Raw genomic sequence first — 24,652 nt, 5'->3', positions numbered from 1 at the left:
CCAACTCACACTGGCTGCAATGATAGGCCTGTAGTCGCAGTTTGAGTGGATTCCCATTGGTGGCACAATACATGCTGCAACCCATGGGGGATCCTGGTGTAGTATGCCCTGGTAGCTTAGTACCATATACCAGGGACTTACAAAGGTATCCCAGTAACCAATCGTGGATGTACAAGAGTACTTACCATGGTCAGTTTTGGGAGAACGCACAGTGGCTGGGGTCCTAATTAGCAGGATCTCAGTCAGACTAGGTCAAAAACACACTGACACCAGGCAAAAGGTGTGGTTTACCATGCTAGAAGGATCCTACCATCCTACACAACCTTATACCTCCCTAAAACTATGTCTCAGTTTATGACATGTAGTGAAAGCAGTTAATTCCACTTCTCTATTAGAACACTGGTAAATTATTAATGAAATGATTTTTATAGAAAGTTTTATTTTTTTTCAATCTATTAAAACAGGATTTTTCTTTCCTTAATACAAATAACGATACAGTTTTACATTCTTAATTGTATAATTCTGCAATTATTAATGTGAATCTCCACAAGAATTCTCACAGCAACGTTGTAGTAAAATGTTTAGCTTAAGGCATTTATTATTTACTTATTTAGAACATTTGAGTCTATTTTTGCATTTCTTATTTCTTTGATAGACATGCAACTGCGAAGGGAACAGCATAATTTTTCAAAGTAACATATGAGTCATTATTCTGTCTTTTCTGGCTCTTCTCCAGCAATATAACAATCAGCTTCATATCTCTTCTTAAGACCAGCCAAGTATAACCGCAAACTGTCTGGATCCAATCGAGAGTTCCTAGCAGTCTGTACTAATCGTGTGGCTAACTGATATACTGCTCTATGACTTAATGCTTCAGGAGTGATTTTTTGATTTTGCTGTTCACAAAAAATATAAAATCAGAACATTAAGCCCATGTGTATTGAAATAAAAATAAGAAATAAATCAATCAACTTTAATATAGTTGGAAATAGATCAGATATAAATCACAAAAGAGATAGCTGTAAATGCATGAATCAATCTAAAAGGTTGTAATTACTCTGTAAAACATAAGTGCATTATTCTTTGAACATTATGTGCAATTACTGACAGGAGCCAACCAAATGCAAATCCGACCTGGCCCCAGTGCAAGGTGTACAATAGACTCTGAACTGAAAGGCTACATCCTCTCAATGGCAAAGCAGGTTCCCCCAAACATATTTCATTCTGATTTGGCCTCTCTACATTTACTACTTCAGCTATTCAGAAAATCTTAGTGTAAGTTACATTCAAAAAAACAATAGTAAGTCAACACCACACATGGCCAACCATTGATACTGTAACCCCTTCCCATACAAATTATTGGAGGTAGGGAATTACAAAAAAATCTCATAGAAAATAATGTTAAAATAAAACATCTAGAATAATTAAAAGATCAATAGATATAATTTAATGTAAAGAAAATATATAAGATCATATGGAAACCAGCAGTTAGGGAGGAAATCTCCACATTTTTAAATATAGTTTATAAAACTCAAAACTAAATATTAAATATATGTTTATATTAAATATTAATGTAAATTCATTATATATATTTAAAATGTAGAAAAAAGTAAAATGCTGTAGAATGTGGCACTTAATTTCAATTGCAAATAAATCTTTAATTCATGGAATATATTAAAATTAATTATTTTTCCAAAGTTTAATTTATAAACATATTATGCATTTATATTTACTATAAGTGATGTATATAAATAATTAATTGTGCTGTATTTTACCGAAACATACTGTTACATTATTTTTTAATTCAAAATAGGGTAATAAACTATTTTATAATTAAATAAAATATGTGTGCAATTTCTTTCAATACTTTTCCTAACATTAAATTATATTTATTTATATTTGTAACTATTTAAAAAATGATTTACCATTATTTCATACAGGGTTTTATTTAAATTTCCTACCTTCATTATTTTCTAAGAGAGGGTGTGGAGTACCAGTGGTTGGTCTTGTTTGGTGCTGGACTTCCTGCTGTATTTTTTATTCCTTTGTAGTAATTTACACTCAGATTTTGTGAATACCCAAAAGTAGTAAAGTTACTTAGAGCTTACTCAAAAGTGTGTGTTACATTTGTAAATCAAGCCCTAGGTTTTAGTAGTAAATGTGAGAGGGTCACAGGGGAGTGTTTGGAAAAAGGGACATACATACTAGGAAAGGTGAAGGGAGTAGGGAGGAATAAGGAGGGGTTTAGGAACGGTCAGGGAGGGGTTTCAATCACCTGCAAAACAATTCATTGTCATTCAAAACTGCACTTCAGAAGTTATTACTGCTAAAAAAAAAAGCAATAGTAGGTCTAGCATGACACATGGCCAACCACTGGTACTGCAGCACCGTTCCCATAGATAATAATGTAGGTTACTGCTTTACATAAAACCCAATTGGAAATATCGCTATATTAAATTACAGTATTTGAAAATGTTAGCAATATAAATACATTAAATATAATATTAAAAATATGTGAATAAGTACACATATATTATTTAATTCTAAAACGTTTTAACAACTATTTTTACTATAGATATTCATTAAATCTTTTTAAAATACACCTTAATTAATTATAATTAATTTTTTACATCACTTTTCATGATTTAATAAAGCACATTTAAATAAATGTATTCTTTATTGGGAATGTATTATTTATTATAAACTTCAGAAATTAATTATAGTTTAATACATGAAAATTAATTAAAGAATTCATTCAAACTATAGATAATTATACAGTAGCATGTCTTACCTTCCTGCTACATATACATACATATTTAAAATGATGTAATCGTAATATTTAACATAAACATAGTTGTGATAATGTTTTTGAGTTAAATAAACATTTTACCTTTCCACATACTTTACTATACGGAGACTCTGCAGTCATGGTGGAGGTCTCTGCATGGTAAATTACACGGAAAAATTCAAAAGTTTATAAAACTCGAAAGAAATATAAACAAATATTTAATATTAAATACTAATGTAAATTGATGTATATCATAAAGTGATTTTTCTTGGATGAGAGTAAGACTATAAGGAAATTACAAGCCCAGATGTGGTTTCGCAACTTCAGCTCACCTTACCTGCCACAATATGCTGAGCGAGAAAAATAGTTACTTACCTGTAACTGTAGTTCTCCAGTATTGGTATCACAAAGATGCACATGCTTTAATCATTCCCCAGCTATGAAGTGGGAGTCCCATGGTACTATAGTGAAGCAATGTGCATTACTATCATAGACATAAGGGCATTGAACAATAGGTTTTGTAGCCTATCTATGTCCTTTAAAAGAAAAGACCAAACTACAAGCTTTAGCCAATCAAGCAATAGCATCCTCTACAGCACTCCCAAGAGAGTCTGAATCCCTCAGATTTTCGAGCATTGGTGTAGTAAATGTAAATCCAGGGGGGAGACTCTCAGGAGAGGAGGGTGGGTCACATGGGAATCTATGAAAGATACCAATAACGGAGAACTACAGTTACCAGTAAGTAACACATTTTCTTCTCTAGTATTGGATCTTTCATAGATTCACATACTTGAACCAGAACAGTAACCAGTAAACCCAGAGAAGAAGCATATACATATAGCATATGGTGGGAAAAAAGAAAGGTTAAAAAGGCTTCCTTATTGGAACAGTTGACTTAACACTGCTTATCCTACATCCACATCAGTCAATTATGCTTTGGAAATGTGTGCATGTTGGACTGTGTTGCTTTCCGGCAGATATGCTGGATGGGTACCACAGCAAACAGGGCTGTAAATGTAGAAACAGCTCTGGTGGACTGGACCTTGACTTTGTCATGTAGTGGCTTTCCTGCTTGTGAGTGACAAAACTGTATGGTATATGCAATCCATCTGGAATGGTCTTTTAAGATACTGAGAGACCTTTTCTGATGCCCACATAAGACAGAAACAATTGATTTGGTTTATGGATTTGATGGCTCCTGTGTGGGCAATATTGTAAACTTTGTTTAATGTCTAAAGAATGTAAAGATTTTTCCGCAATTATTTGAGGATTCTGGAAGAATTTTCGCAGAACCCTTGGTTCAGTCAGGTGGAAGTCTGAGGGCACCTTGGGGATACACTTAGGATTGGTTCAAAGAATTACACTGTCTGACTTGAATTGTAGGAAAGGTTCTTTAATGGTAAAGACGTGTATGTCACTTACTCATTTGGCAGCTGTGAGAGCAACTAGAAGAGTAGTTTTCCAGGTAACATACTATAATTCTGCCTTTTAATTGGGCTCAAATGGTGCTTTCATGATCTTTCCTAATAACACATTCAGGTACCATGATGGTGGAGGTTTTCTTATTGGAGGGAAAGTCCTGTGAGGATTTTTTTTTTATAATTTGAGTAGACCAAAGAGGAGGTGCATTACTGGATCATCTAAACCTGGAAATTGCTGCCAGTTGTCCTGTAATGGATGAATGAGTCAGACCAGATCTTGCCAGATAGAGCAGATATGGAAGGATTTGCTATGGTGGTGATGTGAGAGGGAGGACCTTAGAGTGCGCACACCAAAGAAGAAGCGTTTCCACTTGAGTTTATACATTTTGTTTGTTGTGCCTGTTCTTGCTTTTGAAAGGATTTCCCTGCACTCTGATGAAATGTCCTTTATGGACAACTCATTGAACTCAGGAGCCAGCTTAATAAGTGTAGTGATGTATGGTCTGGTTGATGGACCTGGCCCTGGCTCATGGTCAGCAACGTTGGTATTGCTTTATGCTGGGCATGCAGTTGTTCCGAGAGGAGCAGGAGCTCCATGAACCAGAGCTGTCTGGGACCTGGGAGGAGAAGTCGGCAAGGCTCTCTCTTAATTTTGTTGAGCACCCTTGGGATCAACAGGATTGGGGGAAAAGCATAAGCATAGATTCCTGACCATCTCATCGAAAAAGCATTCCTCCACGATCCCTGTTGGGGATGCCAACTTGCAAAGAAAGGTTCTCCTTTATAGCAAATAGATCCAAGTTTGACTTGCCTCACCAATGGAAGAGATTGTCCAGAATGTGTTGGTCTAGTTCTGTCGTATGGCCGTTGGGGTCATTGTCAACACTGCTAAGTTAGCATGAAGTCTGCTGTCACGATGCTGCTTTTGAGCATGTTACTACATGGCTTTATTATGTAAGATTCTGTTTGCGCCTTTCACATGAGAATTGTTTTCTTTCTGCGTTCTCCGCCTGTTCCTGGAGTTTAGTCTGAACACACTGTGCAAGGTTGAAAAACATTGCCTCTTGTTATTCTGTTCAGGTCAGTCCATAGCACTTAGACAAAACATGCTACACAGCTGCAGCTGTTGGATGCAGGGTCTTTGATATTAAGGGTTTGCATGTTGGTTTAACACACACTTGGAGAGGGACCTTTCCAGGGAAAAGAGCTATGCTGTTCCTATGATGTAAAACTACCATCTAGGCACTAAGGTATGGGGTCTGCTGACAGAGCCCAGAGATCTTCCTTTATATAATAAAACTTCTTCTAGTAAAGGGGGTGGTTAGGCCTTATCGTCCTTTATCCACTGTCTGTATACAATGATTTCCTCTTTCATAGTCTATGGACTTGCTACAATGCTAACTGTGTTAGGTTTATGCATTTTGCTGCTGGTAGTGGCATGTATACTGCATTACAGCACAATAGTTAAAAATAAACAATTTGAACTATAACAATGACTCTGTCTAATCTTATTGTGGACAAGTACGAGTGAGTGAGCAAGAAGGTACGTCTTGCAACCGCGATTCCTGAGACAGTCTGGAGTGTTGTGTTCTGCGTTGTCTAATCATTTGTAGCTTTGTGATTATGTAGTCAAACGAATGAGACACTATAGCTAGTCGGTTCTGGGATTTTGGGTACTGAGGCAGAAGGAAGGCTTAGCCCCTACACACCGAGGTCCTGTTTCTCTGTGCACAGTTCTGTGTATGTGCAGAATCCCCACAACAGTTCCCACTTTGATAATGGATAGTGGTCTTGCTTAGTGAGTCGGCGAGGATATTGAACACTCCTGGTACATGTTCTGCTTTGAGTGATATCTGATGTTGAAGAGCATATTTCCAGATTTGTTGTGCCTGAGGAGATAGCTCTAGTGAGCATGTACCCCTGTTTGTTGAGGTAGAACATACTGGTGGTATGGTCTGTGCGTGTGAGCACTGATTATTGTTCTAATGTGGGGAGAAACAACTTTAGTACTAAAGCGATAGCCTTGAGTTCCAGCTAGTTGATGTGGAGCTTTATTTCATATGGGCTTCATTTGCTGCTCATTTGTAAGCCCTGGAGGTGGGCGCCTCAACCTACTATGGAGGCATATGTTGTTATGATATAGTTATGAATTCATGTTAGGTATGAGAGACCTTTGAACAGATTTGAGGGCTGTGTCCTCCAGGACAAGGCTACTTTTATGTTTGCAGTTCGTTGAAGGACCCCTGTGTTTGGAGCCATTACTTGTCCGGTTCCTCTCGAAGTGGACGCATTTGCAGTCAGCAATTTGGAAGAAGAGGATGCAGGAAGAAATCATTCCTATGAACGATTTGTATGTTTAATGTTTCATATTTTGTCTAGGAATTCTCCAAAGAATGTCATCGTTGTAGGATGTAAGTGAGATTTCTGATTGTTGACTGTGAGGGAGAGTGTGTTGAACAATGAGAGGCAGATGGACATGGCTGTTGCTGATTTTTGATACTTTGGAGCTTTTCTCATCCAAGTATGGAAAGACTTGGATTCCTTCTTGTCTGATCTGGGCTGTTAATGGGGCTGACACCGTGGTAAAAATTCTGGGGGCTGATTTAAGCCCAAAAGGAAGTACTTTAAATTGTAAGTGAGTGCCAGCTACCCAGAAGCGAAGGAACTTGTGGTGTTTTGGGTGTATCAGAATGCAAAAATATGTGTCTTGAAGGTCTAGTGATGTCATATGTTATCGCTTGTCGAGGAGGTGTAACATACCCTGAAGCATCACCATGCGGAAAGATTGCTTCTTTAGAAATTTGTTCAACCTTCGCAGGTAAAGAATTGGATGCCAATCTCCTGATGGTTTCTTGATGAGAAATAAGCAAGAGTAGAATCCCAATCCCTTCTGAAGTTTTGGAACAACATCTATTGCTCCCTTTTTAGTATGAGGTAGATTTCGTTTAAAAGTTGTTTTAAGTGATGGGGAAGAGGTCCTGATCTTGGGGTTTTTGGAGCTTTTTGAAGAAACTCTGTGTGTCCTCGGGTGATGAAATTGAGCACCAACTTGTCGGATGTTATTCTGGACAATTGGTGACAATGGTCTGAGATCCGACGTCCAAAATGGGTTGTTGAGTGGCTGGGGTTAGTCAGCACTAAATTGAGGTCACTGTTTCCTGCTGGAATCTCTGCCACAGGAAGGCCCTTCTCCTCTGACTGAGTGCTTATATGCAGCCGCTGGTGGTTGTCTATATTGCTGCTGTTGTGCATACTGGGGACGGTACTATATCTGGCGTGATTTATCTTGCTGCCTGTAGGGTTAGTAACCACCTCTAAAATAATAAGCTCCTCTGCCTTGGGCCCCTGGAAAGGGCTTTTTCCTATACCGGAGAGTGCTAAGAGACTTTGCTGTATCGGTGTCAGCTTTGATGGATTGTAGGGCATCATCCACATGTTTTCCAAACAATGATTCACTGTCAAACAACATGTTCAGATTTCACTTTGGATCTCAGGGTGGAAGGAAGCGGATTTTAACCATCCTTGTATGCAGAGAACAGCCACTCCCACAAGTTGTCTGAACCCAGTAGAAGAGGCATCAATCGCACAGCCAATTATCTCTGCCAAATCTTTCACCCTCCTGTAGGATCTTTTGGGTTCCATCTTGGAGTCCTCTGGCAGTAAGTCAATGTAAGTGGACAAACCGACCACATTTGGCGATCATAACGGCCCAATATGATTGTCATTGCTGCCACGGAGGAGAATTTTTTGCTGATATTATGAAGCTGGCAACCATCTCTGTCTGGAGGAGAAGGAATTGGTGTGGGTGTGTTCCCTACTTGGGATACTTCTAAGTCTGGTTTCGGCTGTCCAATGCGGCAAGTTGGAGAGTCATCTGGAGTTTTGTTCTTCTTTTCTAATTTTGGGATGAATACTGGAACCATAGCCAGGTTCTTCTTAGAGTTAAGACCTTCTTACCAAATAAAATCAATAATCGGGATAGCCCTCACTGATTACTTGGAAGGTTCTTTAAAATCATAGAGTAAACAGTCCACTTGTTTGATAAGCATTGGAAGTTCAAACTGTTTGGCTGCCCTTTCCATTAAATTATGAAACATCCAATGTCCTCTGGCCAAGAGTCAACTGGGATCCGCCAGTGGAGGGGATAGAGTAGGTATAAGGTAGTCATCAATCTCATTTGACGCAGTTGGCGTCGTGAATTTCTCCCTCTTCTCTGTCATCGTCTGTAGACTGAGCATCATCATCCGAGGGAGAGCCAAGGTATCTGCCAACTCTGGTTGAGGCGCTGCAGGTGACCTAATCAAATGTGATGGTTGCAGTAGTGGTGTAGGGGTTTGGAACTATGCACATGTCTTGGAGCTTGTGGCATAGGAATCACAGGGGCAGAAGGTGGAAATCTGGGATAATAGTTTTGGACCATACTTTGTAAGTAACAAGAGGTATAGGTATTGGGATAGAAAATTCCTGTTGAATAGAATATTGCTGAGTAAAAATTCCTTCTGATGCTGGTCGTCATCAACCTCAAAGTCCTGGCATTTGACATGTAGTTGGGATGGACTGCTAGCTCCCACAAAGGGACCTTTGTCCTCCCAATCTTCATCCTAATCTAAGATGTTTGCAGGTGGATACAGCAACACTTTGCTTGGACAGGTGTGCGCTAGTAGAATCGATTTTTCCCTTACAGCAATGAAAAACAATGGATGAAACGTCATTTTTGCAGGGGTTTTCCCCTTCGGCATAGACTGTTCCATCGTCGATGTTTTCTTCATTGATGGTACATTCGTTGTTGACAGCATTGCCGATTTTATCATCGTCGAAGTTATGATTGATGGCACAATCTTCAACGGTATCATCAATGGTGGCATCATTGACGGGAGCATTGATGGCATTGTCGCCGACAGTAGCATTGCCGATGAGCTCATCGTCGACAGTTTCACCATCGAGTGCGGCGTCAACGACAACTGTCACTTCACAAGCAAGGACTTTTTCATTGATTGTATCATTGCCGTCAAGGGTAAGTTGAGCAGGGACGCCGTAGAAGGAACGTTTATTGACTGGCATTTTAGTATCCTGCCAGCCACAACAATCTGCACAAGGCTCTTTTGCCCCTGGCAGGGGGACACGCACGCTGCACTTTAGTGCAAGGACTTCATTGTCCAGAAGCCTCAGCGCCTGGAGGCGCTCTCGACACTTCCTTGGCGCCCGGTGGCGCCTAAAATCGCGGCCCGTATCCGCCTGTCAGCGCCAGGCTCCCATATCCCTTGGAAATTGAATCGAGCCTGTTGAACACTTGCCAGTGACTGGTATCGTATTTGGAGTATTCACCACGATTATTGTGTTTTGTGGTGTCTGGGTACACATGCCACATTGGGGCAAAGAAAGAAGAGCGAGAGGGAGATCACGGGGCTGTCTGGGCGGTGTATAAAGACTATTTGAAGTGTCCTGCTGTATTAAACTCTTTCATTTCTCCTGTTAGTGGGGAACTGTATTCCTCTTTATAATCATTTATATCATTTTTAGTTGAAGCCCTTGAAGATGGGGAAAAGGAAGAAAATCGATAAGGCACAGGGCTTGGAAAATTCTAAGAAAAAGAAGTCGCTTGGGACAGTCTGTCATGACACGATGGATAGAATTGAGTTAATATTATCAGAGTGTCAAGAAATAGTGGACCAGGCTCCATCAAGTTTCCAAGCTAATGTGAATGATGATGGCGATCCTGAATTAATACAGATAAAAAAAACTCAAGATCGGGTAGTGCCCAAAGATAGTACCCCTGTGGAGTCCCGTACTAAATGTATTCCCAATATGTTCACGCAGTGGAAGAAAAGGAATAGAAGATCTCGGGAGTCCTGACAATTTTCATCAGAAAATGATCAAGATATACAAGCTCAAAAAGGACAGGCAAATGTGACACTAGACTTAGCCCAGACAATCACGGTGGAATGTAATAACAGATTTGAGTCGCTTTCTATGACAGACCCAGAGCCCTTGGAGGTGGCCGCTATTGTGTCTGAGCCCTTACATAATATCCCTTCACTAGAACTAACAGCACTAAAACAAGCTATTGAGACCTGTAGAGATGAGGTTGCCACACTTGAAAAGGAGGTTGCCTCCCTAACTGTAATGAAAACGGTACCATCCAGGAAAGAGGTTTGTCCTGGCCTGCCTGGAGCCCCTCAATTATTAACATATTCACAAACGGCCAATAGGAAGGAATGGTACCTGAGAGAGGAAGCGTGGAGGAACTAATCACTGAAATTAACTCAAGCTCTATTATACATCAACAGAGAGGTTTCCCCGGGTCTCACACGTATAAGTCCCTCTATGCTGAGAATCCAAGACATGCACCGTCAGGTACCTGTGTTAGGAGTAACTTAGTGGGAATCGATAGTAACAAAGCACTACTAGATGGGAACATTGCATTGAGGTCGGTGAGATATGGGATCTATACGAAACAGAAAGATCAATGTGATGGGAATGTGATCTATCATACAAATGTACCAAAGCTTGCTCGGGTGGGGTCTGAAGACCTTAATTCTGTAAAAAACAAGGTCATACATTGGCTAAGATTTTCCCGACCCTGTTACTCTATAATAAGAGATGACATCAAATACGCAAAGAGATCTAATCAACCAGGGATTGCAAGGGACATGATTGAAGTGGGGTTCTATGATAAGGCTATAGGGCCCGATGTAGGTAAACGGGATTTTCCGATTTCAAAATACCGAGGCGGGCCGAATCGGTATTCTGAAATCGGAAAACGAGATGTAGGAAAAAAATACCGAATGAAAACCGATTCGGTCGGCATCGGTAATGAGATTCGGTACGTTCCGATTCAGCTCGGTCCGAATCGGAAATTACCGAATCGGCCAACAACGAATCGGAAAATACCGAATCGGCTACCACCGAATCGGATATTTCCGATTCGGCGAATACCGATTTGGTAAAAGCCGATTCGGTAAAAACCGATTCGGCAATCATAGACCCATGGCGAAAAAGCCCATAGGAATGCATTGCATGACCCGATTCGGCTTTTACCGAATCGGATAATACCGAATCGGATTTTACCGATTCGGATTTTACCGAATCGGTAAAAGCAGACTCGGCAATAGGCGATTCAGCCAATGAGGTGGCTCCCCCTCCCCCACCCAAACAGGGAGTGGCAACCCTGGCAGGTGCAGCCAATTAAGAAGTTTCTAGAAGTTTCTGGAAAGCCTGCCTGAGCCCAACACACAGTTAGCAGCAGTGGGAGAAGGAGGTTGCAGACTGAGCAGGAGCAGGAGAATATGGCAGATCAGGCAGGAAGCCAGAAGTCCTCCCAAAAGAGGAAGCCCAAATTCACCACCACAGAACTACAGGTGCTGGTTGAGGAGGTGGTGAGGGTGCACCGCCAGCTCTTTGGCAAGCTGTCCCTCAACGTGCCAGACAGCACCAAGAGGAGATTGTGGGCAGACATCGCCCAGAAGGTCAATGCTGCTGGAGTCACCCCCAGGTCCATTGAGGAACTTAAGAAAAGGTTTTATGACCTCCGCAGCCTCACGAAGAGGAAGCTGGCCGACCTCCAAAGGCAGGCTGGACTCACCGGAGGAGGCAAGAACCCGGCGCCACCCCTCACCGAGCTGGAGGAAATTGTCTCCAGCACCATCGAGAGGGAGAGCATCGTAGGGATCGGGACCCTGGACAGCACTGCGATGGCCACAGCTACAGGTAAGAAGCATGCGCATCATGACACACCCTACCAGACACCTCCCCATTAGACACAATGCATAGGCAAACACCAGCACTGTACTGTCACCAACATACAAGAGACAAGCATCATGGTACATGTAGTCAGCAGAAGTTAGCCAAATATGTCAGTGCAGAATCACAAGACAGGAAACAGTGTGACACGGTGTAAGGAGATGCAAGGACATGTGGAATGCCATAATTGTACTGACTGTAATACATCGGCACTCAGTTTACAAATGCTTCTTTGTACCTAGGGGCACCATCAGGCGGCACCACTGTGGCAGCAGAGGGAGCTTCGACATCACATACTGCAGTGGCAGGGCCGAGCACCAGCCAGCCTGGCCAGGAGGAGGAGGATGAGGATGAGGAAGGAGACACCCCAGGGCTTGGAATGGAGGGAGTCCTGGTGATTGATTTCCAGGCAGTGCACTCCCCAGTACTGCCCAGCTCACCCCCCTTGCAATTTTCACCATACAACTCCCCAACAAGGCAGACCATTCCGCCGACAACAGCTCCTGCCACAACCGTGGCCTTGCCACCCGTCCTACCTGTCCTGGGAGCAGGGGCTCCGGGACCGGCCAGCACCACACCACCACCAGTGGCACCCCAGCCCACTCAGCAGGCCGGAGGCAGCAGTGCCAGACGCCGTGCCACCACCACCACCACCACCACCACCACCACCACTGCTGCACCAGCACGGGAGGGCAGTGTGTTCCTGGGCCTGGAGGGCCAGATGGTCAAAATCCAGCGCCAACAGGCCAGATCCACCATGGCCTGCCAACGCCAGCTCCTGCAGCACAACCTGCAGATGGGGGAGTTGGTGAAGGGGTTCCAGGCTGTTGTGGACAGCAACAAGGAGGTGGCAGCAGGGTTGGGCAGGCTGACCACTGCCATCACCCACTCCTCTGCCAGGCAGGAGGAGCATGAGGTTGCGCGCAGGAGGGATGCCCGGGTGCTCAACCGGGCCATGGCCCGCCTTGCAGCGGCGACCGCACAGCTGTGCCATCGTAGCTCAAATCAGGAGTCGGTGCTGAGTCAGCATACGGCTGAGCTGACCAGGGGGATGGCCAGGATCACCACGGCCATGGAGGCCATGTTAATATCAAACGCCGCCTCCAATCCTGCCCTGGACCTGGGTGATGCTGGAGACAGCAGCAGCCGCAGCAGCCCGGCCAGCGCTGCATCAGAGCCAAGGAGGAGCACCAGGCGATCCGCTGATGCTGCAGGCCATTCGGAGGGGGCCGAGGGACACCCCAGTGGGTCTGGAAAGCGGGCCAAAAAATAGGCTGGCAAGGGGGGATGATCATACCAGAACCCTGGACTTTATTTGTTTTGACAGACTCCATTTTTTGATGCACTTCAGTGATGTAACTGTGGTGCATCACTATTAAAAATTTTATTTTCCAAGCAACATTTAGCTGTCTTTGCATCTGTACTCAGTCAGAAATAGTTCTCAGTGATCTCCTCACGTCTGTATCTGCCATCACATGGCGTACACACCCCAGCTGGCTGTGTCAGTGGCACAGCTTCGTCGTCGTCATAGTCCTCGTAGTCAGACAACTCCACCTCAGTGCCCTTCTTGACCGCAAGGTTGTGTAACATTGCACATACAGCTATGATCTTGCAGCAGGTGATGGGGGTATACTGCCTTGCACCTCCACTCTTGTGCAGGCATCTGAATCTACTTTTCCAGATGCCAAAGGTCCGTTCAACAACATTCCTGGTGCGTATGTGGGCACGGTTATACCTCCTTTGGCTGGGTGTGGAGGGGTTGAGGTAGGGGGTGAGTATGAATGAGCGGAGGGCATATGCACTGTCGCCTGGAAGAGAAAGGGGTCACATTAGACACATGCATACATGTATTACACCTACCTACTATGTGTTATGGGGGTCTGATGATGTGGCTCACCTAGGAGGTATCCTTCTCCAAAATCGCCAGCCATCAGCCGTGCATATATGCCGCTCTGTTGGAATATATAGGAGTCATGGGTACTCCCTGGAAATTTTGCTACCAGGTCTGTGATGGTGCACTTGGCATTGCAGATCACCTGCACGTTGATGGTGTGTGTCGATTTCCGATTGCGGTATATGTATTCGGTGTCCGCTGGTGGGCAAATCGGAATATGCGTGCCATCTATGCAACCGATGACTTGGGGAAAGTGTGCCATCTGGTAGAAGTCCGCTTTGGTTTGTAGCAGTTCTGCGTGGGTTGCAGGGAATGAGATGTATTGGTCCATCCTGTCTATCATGGCGTCAAGGAATATGTGGAAGAACCTTGACAGGCTGCTCTGGCTCACCCCTCCTGCTGCTGCTACTCCACTTTGATAGCTGCCAGACGCTACCAGGTGTAGGCTGCATAGCACCTGGACGTGCGCAGGGATGGCGTGTGCCCTTGGGGTGTGGTGGTCCAAGTATGGCTTAAGGTCCCTGATGAGCTCAAGTATGGTGTCAGAGTCCAGCCTGTATCTCTGTAGGATCTCAGCCTCAGTGAGCATGAACAGGGTTATCCTCTGTCTGTAGACCTGTTCATTTCTTAGCCATTCCCTCAGTCCTTCCTGCTGTAGCCGTAGCCGCCTCGCAATGACATAGAAAGCTGCCATCCTGCAAGTTGCAATGCATTTTGGGACTGTTTATATGGGTTGGAGTTGGTTACCACCTGATTGCAATCCATGGTAAATACCGAGTGAATTCTACCGATTTTGAGCCGATTTCGGTGTTTCTGTGCCTCCCTACATCTCCCCAACTGTCGGAATCGGGGAATTTCCCGATCGGAGATTCATACGAATCGGCATGTTTTCCGATTCGGATCATGTCCGAATCGGTATTTTTTCCGATTCGGTACATGGACCGAATCGGTTATTTTCCGAATCGGTGTCACTAACGAATCGGTAGTAGGACCGATTCGGTGATTTTCCGATTCGGTGTCACTAACGATTCGGTAGTGGGACCGAATCGGTGATTTTCCGATTCGGTGTCACTAACGAATCGGTAGTGGGACCGAATCGGTGATTTTCCGATTCGGTGTCACTAACGATTCGGTACATGGACCGATTCGGTCTTTGTAACCGAATCGGTGTTTTTCCGATTCGTTACATATCCGATTTTCGGTATGTACGTATCGGATTCTTTCACATTCGGTACACATTCCGAATCGGTTTTCTATCCGATTCGTTCTGTTTTTGGTTCCCTACATCTCGATGGCTGTTTACCGATCGGTAAGGGCCAAAAATCGGTATTTTCGGCCGATACCGATCGGTAAAGCCCTACCTACATCGGGCCCCTAGTTACTGGCTTGCTATCTATGGAATCTCGTACCATTCCATTGGAAAATACAACTATTGTTATAAAATATAGACGCCCCTGGGTCCCGATTAGGTATGGTATGTTCAAGGGGCATTTTGGGAGATACCAGCTCAGGGGTGGATAGAGGTGAAACAGATGCAAAGTGACTACAATTGATCAACTCTGGGGAAATGACACACTTACCATTCTCCAAAACACTAATTACTAGCCAGAAGGGGGACAAAAATTTAGATAACCCTAGTACCCAAGTAGGATCAGATAATCCCTCAGTAGATAATGAAAAAGCCATAGTCCCAGAGCCAGAAGGGTAATGGTTCCCCCTATCTCAGATAATCCGCCTGCAGGTGATTCATTATGCGGCCTTGATTTTGAAGGTGGGATAGTCCCGACATCTGAGCTACGTATTTTGGTGTGAAATATTGCTGGGATTCAAAAATTACAATCGGACTCCGATTGGTGTAGTTTTGTGGACCTTTTGATATTATTCTTTTTCAGGAAACATGGAACCTGACTACCACGCACAGGAGTGGTTACTCGGTACATGCAATTGAGGCAACATGGGTAAAAACATAATTGGGGACTAAAATTAGGTTGTTAAAAGGTGATACACAGAATATTTTGACACTAGAGTTGACTCTATACTGTGGTTGGAAGGTTAGAATATTTAATGTTTATACTAGAGTAGATTGTGCTACTGAGGAAACTATTACTATGATCAAGTTAGATGATGCCCTAACTAAATACTCAGATAGCACCCCTACTATAGTTGCAGGTGATTTCAACTGCACTTTTGAACCTTTTATTTCTACTCCCCGAGACCTCACCGAGGATTGGGATTGCCTATGGTCTATTCCTCCTTTGGATTCGCCAACATTAAAGTGGTCAAAGAGAGGGGCACAGGTGCTTGCGTTAACTCTACAACACAAGCTCAGAGCCACAATTGGCAAGACAAACTCTGATGCAAAAGGGGAACATACTTTTAATAGACCAGGTAAAACCAGCAGAATCGATTATTGCCTAATTACCCCAAACATATGGCCCCAATTATCAGACATGAAGGTGGTGAAAAGAATAGAAAGTGACCGTCATGCTCTTGCCCTCACCCTACTAACATAGGGCCTTTTCCAGTCAACCCACAGGGTACATCCCGATGTGGGTATACTAACTGTGGCAAATAATGAGAAAGCTTTAAAATGGACCTGGGTAGAGAAACATTCAAAAGCCTTAGAAGTAGTAAAAAACAAAGCAAGGCAGCTGATTAAGGATCTGAGTGGTCTTTGCCCTAATGATGCTATTACAACTCAGGGGCCCACCCATGATCTCTTTTTCATCGAGATAAGGAGTGTACTGAGCCAACCATTAAAACCAATGAGGGTTAACATATTGCCCTAAAGCATGATAACAAGAGTTCTTGACACACATTGGTGGACATGGATCTCTCCAGGGGGCATGAAGAAGGATATTTGGTTATCTCACTAGAGGAAATATTAACAGCAATATCCTGTTGTGTGTTGGCATGTGCCCCTGGTCCAGATAGAATCCCTAATGATTTATACAAGAAGATAAAATGCTATGGGGTTTTTAAATACATTTAATATCCAACCTGATACTGGGCGGTGCCTCTTTTCCACCCTCCTGGCAGGTAGCTGAAATAGTGCCCATTTTTAAAAAAGGAGATAGATCTGTTCCATTGAATTATAGGCCTATCAGCCTCTATGACTCCCTTCAAAAAATGTTTGGCAGGTAGGTCTTAGGAAGGGTCCAAAATTGGATAAGGGAAGGACAGATTTTAAGTGATTTTCAGGCAGTTTTTCGTTCTAAAATCAGTACGCTGGACCAGGTGTTTTGATTGATATGTATTTATTGGAAAGAAGTGGTTGTAAAAGGTGGAAGGCTTTATGTGGCTTTTGTGGATCTGCGTATAGCTTTCGATCTTGTTCCACGAAAGAAACTATGGGAGGTGTTACTAGGGATGGGCGTCCCCAAAAATATTTTAAACATTTTAATTTGATTGCACCCAGATAATTCTGGACAGGTTAGATGGGGTACCAATAGTCAAGTCACTGAAACCTTCCCAGTTAAGCGAGGAGTGAGATAAGGGTGTGTGCTCGCTTGAACACGTTTTACTTTATTTATTAATGGAGTGGTAGAGTGCTTAGATAAAGATGGCTGTGAGGCCCCAAAAATAGGGTTAGGTAGAGTCCCGGCATTGTTATTTGCAGAGGACACTCTTTTAATTTCAAAATCACCCCAAGGATTGCAGCAACTCTTAAATATTTTTTTAAAGTTTTGTAAAGAAAGAGGCCTCAGCCTAAATGAGACCAAGACTAAATTTGTGATCTTTGACACAGGCAAAAAAGTAGCAAAGACCAGACCAATGTGGGCCGTTAGCACTAAACTGGAGAAGCTCGAATCTTTTGACTACTTGGGTATTCGCCTTACCCCTTCAATTAGCTGGAGCCCACAGGTAGAAAAAGCAAAACTCCAACTAATTCAACAATGTGTTCATATAAGTAAGATACACAGGAGGACAGTATCCAGGCAAATAGCCCCGCTCTCCACATTTTCAATACTAAGGTTTTGGGTGGGGTGCTTTATGGGGCGGAACTCTGGGGTGTTAGTTCTCTGGCCTCTTTGTCTACAGTTGAAAATCGGTTTGTAAGATCACTTGTAGATCTCCCTGCTAGTTCCCCTTTGACTCCTTTCTATTTTGATATTGCTCATAAACAACTAAAGCATAAAGTAAACTACAAAATAATATCATTTTGGTTTAGACTTTGGACAATAGACGAGCTGGATCCGTATCAGGTGCCCTAAGGGATCTTCTAAGATTTCCTCATGCTGCACCTAAAAGATGGTTTTCCCACTTGTATGATCTACTAGGGAAACTGGGGAAGGACAGCTTCTGGTCTAACCCAGGAACCATAAGCAGTATCTCAAGAGATATGCTGAAAAAGATGTACTGGGAAAAAATAGTACAATTGGAATTGACAGAACATGTCTCAGGCCTAACCAAAGATTTTTTAACTGATAAACATGCTCCACATTTTGAAACGGCAATAGACGAATTACCCCTCTTTTAGCCCGCAAGCTCTTTTTGCAGTTGTGATATAAGACCCTACCAACTAATCTTTTCTCCTCAAGATGGCGTCTGTATCCACCTGTAGTTGATTTAAGCCCTGTGTGTAAAACCTCAGCAGAATCTATTGTTCATCTACTTTTTTCTGTCCCTATTATGCACTATTGAGAATAAAATTGATAATACCATTATGTAGAGCTGTTGGTCCGGGTCACTATCTTGAAATCCTGAGGCTGCTGTCTATGGATACCCGTAGATTGATAATCTTTGGTATCTCTCGCTTTCTGTATGCTATTTGGGTCAGGCAGAGGAAGTTAACACTCTGATATCTGCTTTTTTATGCATGAACTTGTACTTATCGTATAATGAATTGCCGTAATGTGCACTGATAATTCTTCTTTTAATGATTCTAGTCTATGTTTTTTTTTGGGGGGGGGGGACATGCGCTGTGATGTCCTTTTTTGAATCTCTGAGATTGTAAGAAAGCTTATATGATGATCGTATCCTTGTCGTTATAATCGTGGTCAATGACAGCAGTGACGACATCATGATCATGTGAGACGATGCTGTGGTAAAGGTTGACGTTTGTGTCGTCAACACTACTGTGTCATCGTCGATGAGGTCGTCTACGGTGTTGTCATTGATGAGAAAGTAGCTGTAGAGTTGGATTACTTTAAAGATTTTCTCGTTGACTCCACATACTGTGAAGCACGTTTAGGAAGTGCTTCTTTCAGGGACGGAGTGGTAGGCTCTGAACGACCCTTTTCTGAAACGATTTTTTCCTTCTTGGAGGAGGAAGGAAGGTCCTCATGCCTCTTTTCATGCCAGATGTAATATGTTAGGATTTTTTATTGGCCTTTGAAGGTGGCTCAGAGGTGATTTTTTTGTTGAAAATCTGTTTATATTTTTTGAATAATGAGTAGGACATGGGTTCAGATGTACACAGCGTCAGGCCCGCAACCCTATTCAGGGCCCGCCGCGTTTTGTAGGAGAGTCTCTACGAAGATGAAGAGGCAGTATCAAGGTACTTTGAACACAGCATGTCGCCTACAACACTTGGGTCGGCCGCGTGACACATTATATATAAGAATATTGGTCTATTGTGGAGATTCGCAGGACCCTTTAAGAACAACAGCTTTAGAAACACGGGCAAGAGGCCCATAGAGAGTGAACAGTGCTGAGTGGACAGGAATATTTCAGAAAGAAAATGGGTAGTAGGAAAGACAGATAGATATCAGTAAAAGGGAAGACCGTGTGGGAGGGCGGGGGGGAAGTGTTAAGCGGCGCTTGTTATTGAAGGCCCTAATACTTATTAAAGGAGGTTACGCGCAAAGTTATTCTGACTGCGGGAGTAGTCTGTTGGGAGTAGGCGGAAGTATAGCATCTTCGAAAAGTCGTCGCGCTCCAAGCTTGGAGTGTAGGTAGCCTACATGCTCTATTTTGCAAAGGTACTTAACTAAGGGTTGCCAAACAGCGGTGAAGCAAGCATCACGTGATTGCAGTATCGCTGTAAATAATTCCATGGTTATCACATGCCATAAGCGCACATACCAAGCAGCAATTGGGGTGGGAGGTCTCCGATTTCCTCCAAAATAACGCGATAAGTTGTTTAGCAGCCCCAAGCTTGTGAAGTGCTATAGTCCAGTCGCTGCGGGTAAGTGCCTTCAAGTTGGCAGGCTTGATGCCCAAAAGGATCGTGGTTGTGGCTCAGGCAGGGGGAAGCCCAATACCTTTTTGATATGGCTAAGGACTTCCTTCCAGAACAGTGTCAGGAGTGGGCACTCCCACCAAATGTGAATGAAATCCCCAGATGCAGTCGAACATCTCCAGAACAGAGAGGAAGTGGCAGGGAACATATTGTGCAGTTGAGCGGGCATGTAGTTCCATTGTGTCATAATTTTGTATGCATTTTCCCTCTGCAAGATACTACGATAGATCTTGGAAATGTCTCGCCACAAGCGATTCCATTGTGAGGGTGTGATTTCCGTGGAGGACGTCAGTTGCCATTGTCGTTGGTATGGATGGGCAAGGGATACCGTGGGATCTTGTCGGATCTGATAAGTCCGAGAGATTAGGCCCTTCGATTTGTCAAAGGAGCGGACCAGCCACTCAAAGGGGGCGAATGGCCGCCTGTTGCAACTCCGGCAAGGATACCCAGTGCCGCATTTGTGCACATTGCATTCCTGCTCCCAGTGAAAGGTGAAATCCCTCTCTGCAAGAAGCAAATGTCTTAAGTGTTCCCTCCTGTATAGATCACTGATCACTCTGCATCCCCCCTGCAACCATTTGGCAAAGGTTTGTGAGCGGTGAGCAGGAGGAAATAGTCGGTTACCTACAATGGGAGTATGGGGGAAGGGGAAGGTCGTGAGTCCCCTATGCACTGCCACCTTGTCCCAGATATCTATGACCGTTTTTGTGGGTACAGCAATATAAGCGCTCCTAGAGCGGGAAGTATGGTGGAGCCACGTAAGGTCCCCGATGGTATGCCCAGTTACCATCCAGTCCATATGGAGCCAGATCTTTTCACTTTCAGTGGTTGTCCACTCCGAGACGTAGTGAATATGAGAGGCCCAATAGTAGTCCAGGAGGTTGGGCAAGGTCAGCCCTCCTCTGTCTCGCGGTATCATGAGGATCTTGTGGGAGAATCGTGGTCTACGCCTGCCCCATACGAAGGTGGTAAGATCTCGCTGAAGGCCCTGTACCTGGTGCTGCGGGATTGGGGTGGGAAGGCATTGAAATAAATATAAGATTTTAGGGAGTATCGACATTTTGATGACTATAAGTCTGCCCAGCCATGACAGCGTCAGAGACTTCCACCCTCGCAAGTCCTCTAGTACAGTCTTCCTACATTCCTGCCAATTTACTTGGGTCCACGTGTCTAAGGAGGGAATCAGCTTAAGTCCGAGATAGCGGATGTGATCGTGGCCCATTGATATGGAGCAAGCTTTTACAAGACTGGTATCTCCTCCTTAGAAATTGTGAGATTCAGGGGATTTGCCATGATTGATTTTGAGGCCTGAGGCCCGTTCAAAGGTTCAAAGGTCTGCAGCAGGGAGTGAAGTGCCGGGAGGGATACGTGTGGGCGCGATAATGTAAGGATGAGATCGTCTGCGAAGAATGCTACCTTGTTTTGCCGACCTCCAAGAGAGAGGCCATGTATGTCCGCCATCTGCCTGATCATCTCCTCTAGGGGCTCTACCACAAGGGCAAACAGCAGAGGTGACAGGGGGCAACCCTGCCGTGTACCCCTATGAATGGAGAAGGGCTCTGTAAGTTGCCATTTGACCCGTACCCTAGCCTGTTGGGAAAGGTAGGGGGGCCATGATCATAGAAATCATGTTCCGGCCCAGTCCAACTCTTTGCAACACCGCTCGGAGGAAGGTCCAGTCCACCCGGTCAAAAGCTTTCTCTGCGTCAAGCGACAGAAGGCAGGCCGGTATGTCCTAGTGATGTGCTTTCCCCACCAAGTGTACGATTCTACGCACATTATCCGCCCTCTGACGGTTGCGGATGAAGCCAACTTGGTCCGGCTCCACAAGACCAGGCATATGGGGGTTTAGATGTTTTGCAAGTATTTTTATGTAGATTTTAAGGTCAGTGTTCAACAAAGCCGTAGGAGGCACATAACGCGGGGTCCTTCCCCGGTTTGGGTATAAGGACTATTTCTGCCATACCCATGAATGGCGTCGGCCCATCCGTGTCCGAGAAGGAGTTATACAGTTGCAAAAGGAGGGGCTGGAGTTGTACCAGAAACATGCGGTAAAAGGTCAGCGGCAGGCCATCCGGGCCCGGTGTCTTTCCAAGATGGAGGTCTTTTAACCCGCCGTCAGCTCCTCCACAATGAGAGGACCTTCTAGGTGTTTGGCTTGATGAGGATGTATCGGGGTCCAGGAACATTGGTTCAGAGCGTCATTAATGAGGTCCTGTGATGGTATTTCTGCATTGTAAAGGGCAGCGTAACAGGCCCTAAAGTTCCTCACATTTGGCCCTCTCCGTGGTGACCCTTACTCCATCCGGTAGTTGTATGTTAGCTATGTGGGCCTTCACTGCAAGCGCTCTCAGACGCTTCGCCAGCAATTTGCCCACTTTATCTTCCCCTTTGAAGTAACGCTGTTTTAAGGCTAGCAGTGATCTCTCAGCTTTATTGTACGCTGGGCACGAAGTTGCCCTCGGAGGTTCGCAAGGTGCCGCCGAGACGCAAGCGAAGGGTGTTCCTGGTCTTGTTTTTCTACTATTTTAATGTCCTTGGAGAGGTTATCCTCTAGGAGTCGGGCCTTCCGTGCCCGCGCAATCGATAGAGAGGTGATGTGGCCACGGATTGTGGCGTGAAGGTATCCCACACCACGGGGAAGGGCGTCTCAGGTATATTGTTACTCCCGAAGTAAGAGTCCATGGCAGTCCATATGCTTTTCACATTATCTGGGTCCCGCAGGACGTTCGGTGGCAGGCGCCCCTGCAGGAGAGGCTCAACATGGGCATGGTCATATAGCGATATGGCAGACATAGATGTCACCAGCATGTCCCATATCAGGTCATGAGATATAAACAGATAATCGATGCGCGAGTACGAGCGGTGCACGTGGGAGTAGTACGAGAAATCCCGTGCCTCAGGAGAGTGGTACCGTCATGAGTCCATCAAGCAAAGGTCTGCTATCTGTTTATGGAGAGTGGAAGACATGGACCCGCCCCATTCAAGGAATCTTCACTACGGTCCACCCTAGGGTCCCATACTAGGTTAAAATCTCCCCCAGAATCAATGAGGGGTCACCCTGGGACACGTGATCCCGCAAGAGTGCCCGGAGGTAGGAGTCCTGTATCTGGTTAAGCGCATAAACATTACATAGTGTGAATAGGCGCCTCCCAATCCCAACACCCGCTTTAATAAAACGTCCATCTGGGCTTCAAAAGACTTTAAGTTCGCCCTGTCTGATGCCATTTCTGCATTGAATTGCTACTCTAGCCGTTTTGGTGGTCGCTGCGGCCCAGAATTGAAGGGGATATTTAGGGTGTGCCATGCGCAGGATGTCTATTTTTAAAAGGTGGGTTTCTTGGAGGAAGATAATGTCAGGGTTGTGTTGGAGAAGGTAGCGCCATGTCTGGCGCCGCTTGTTGGGAGAGGTAAGCCCCTTAACATTAAGGGATATGACCTTTAAAGGGCAAGGCAGAGCCATAAGTGTGTCTGATCCCAAATTAGTCCATCATGCCACCATAGGGAGTAACTCGGGGCAAGGGAGAGAGTGCGCAAAAACATGTCTGTCCTATCAGGAATGGCACGCCACAACCGTGGGGTCATTCGCCTGCCACACCTAGTAAGCAAGAACAAGCATTTACAATGCAATGGTTTTGCCTTTGTTAAAGTTAGAGCTATTGGCATTGCTCTTGACATTATTTTTATTTATGTTTTTTTAACATAAATAAATGGCATTGTCATTTACAATGCCACTAGCTTTATCTATCGCAAATGACACACACAAACACACACAGAGCCGCCCCACACACACCCCCACACAGAGCCCCGCACACACAGCCCCCCACACACACAGCCACACAGAGCCCCCCACACACACAGCCACACAGAGCCCTCCACACACACAGCCACACAAAGCTTCCTACACACACAGCCACACAGAGCCCTCCACACACACCAACACAGCACAAGCAGGCAACAGGGGCAGACGGAGGCACAAGCAGGCAACAGGGGCAGACGGAGGCACAAGCAGGCAACAGGGGCACACAGAGGCACAAGCAGGCAACAGGGGCACACAGAGGCACAAGCAGGCAACAGGGGCACACAGAGGCACAAGCAGGCAACAGGGGCACACAGAGGCACAAGCAGGCAACAGGGGCACACAGAGGCACAAGCAGGCAACAGGGGCACACAGAGGCACAAGCAGAGCACAAGCAGGCAATAGGGGCACACAGAGGCACAAGCAGGCAACAGGGGCACACAGAGGCACAAGCAGGCAACAGGGGCACAAGCAGGCAACAGGGGCACACAGAGGCACAAGCAGGCAACAGGGGCACACAGAGGTACAAGCAGGGGCACACAGAGGCACAAGCAGGCAACAGGGGCACACAGAGGCACAAGCAGGCAACAGGGGCACACAGAGGCACAAGCAGGCAACAGGGGCACACAGAGGCACAAGCAGGCAACAGGGGCACACAGAGGCACAAGCAGGCAACAGGGGCACACAGAGGCACAAGCAGACAACAGGGGCACACAGAGGCACAAGCAGACAACAGGGGCACACAGAGGCACAAGCAGACAACAGGGGCACAAGGAGGCACAAGCGGGCAACAGGGACACAAGCAGGCAACAGGGGCACGAAAACG

General features: G+C 44.9%; 1 protein-coding gene across 1 annotated transcript in view; it reads right to left on the bottom strand.

Moving 5' to 3' along the window:
• Positions 1 to 707: 707 nt before the first annotated feature.
• The window catches only part of MSH4 (mutS homolog 4), a 1,592,310-nt gene continuing 1,568,365 nt past the window's right edge, over positions 708 to 24,652 (bottom strand). The window contains exon 21 of the mRNA XM_086925563.1: positions 708 to 896. Within this exon, the coding sequence (XP_086781689.1) occupies positions 708 to 896 (189 nt within the window). The remainder of the gene's footprint in view (positions 897 to 24,652) is intronic.

The sequence above is a fragment of the Lissotriton vulgaris genome, chromosome 1_1 (genome assembly GCF_964263255.1).
Source record: "Lissotriton vulgaris chromosome 1_1, aLisVul1.2, whole genome shotgun sequence".
Taxonomy (NCBI): Eukaryota; Metazoa; Chordata; class Amphibia; order Caudata; family Salamandridae; genus Lissotriton; species Lissotriton vulgaris.
The sequence above is the reverse complement of the archived record's forward strand: the minus strand, read 5'-3'. Positions and strand labels throughout refer to the sequence as shown.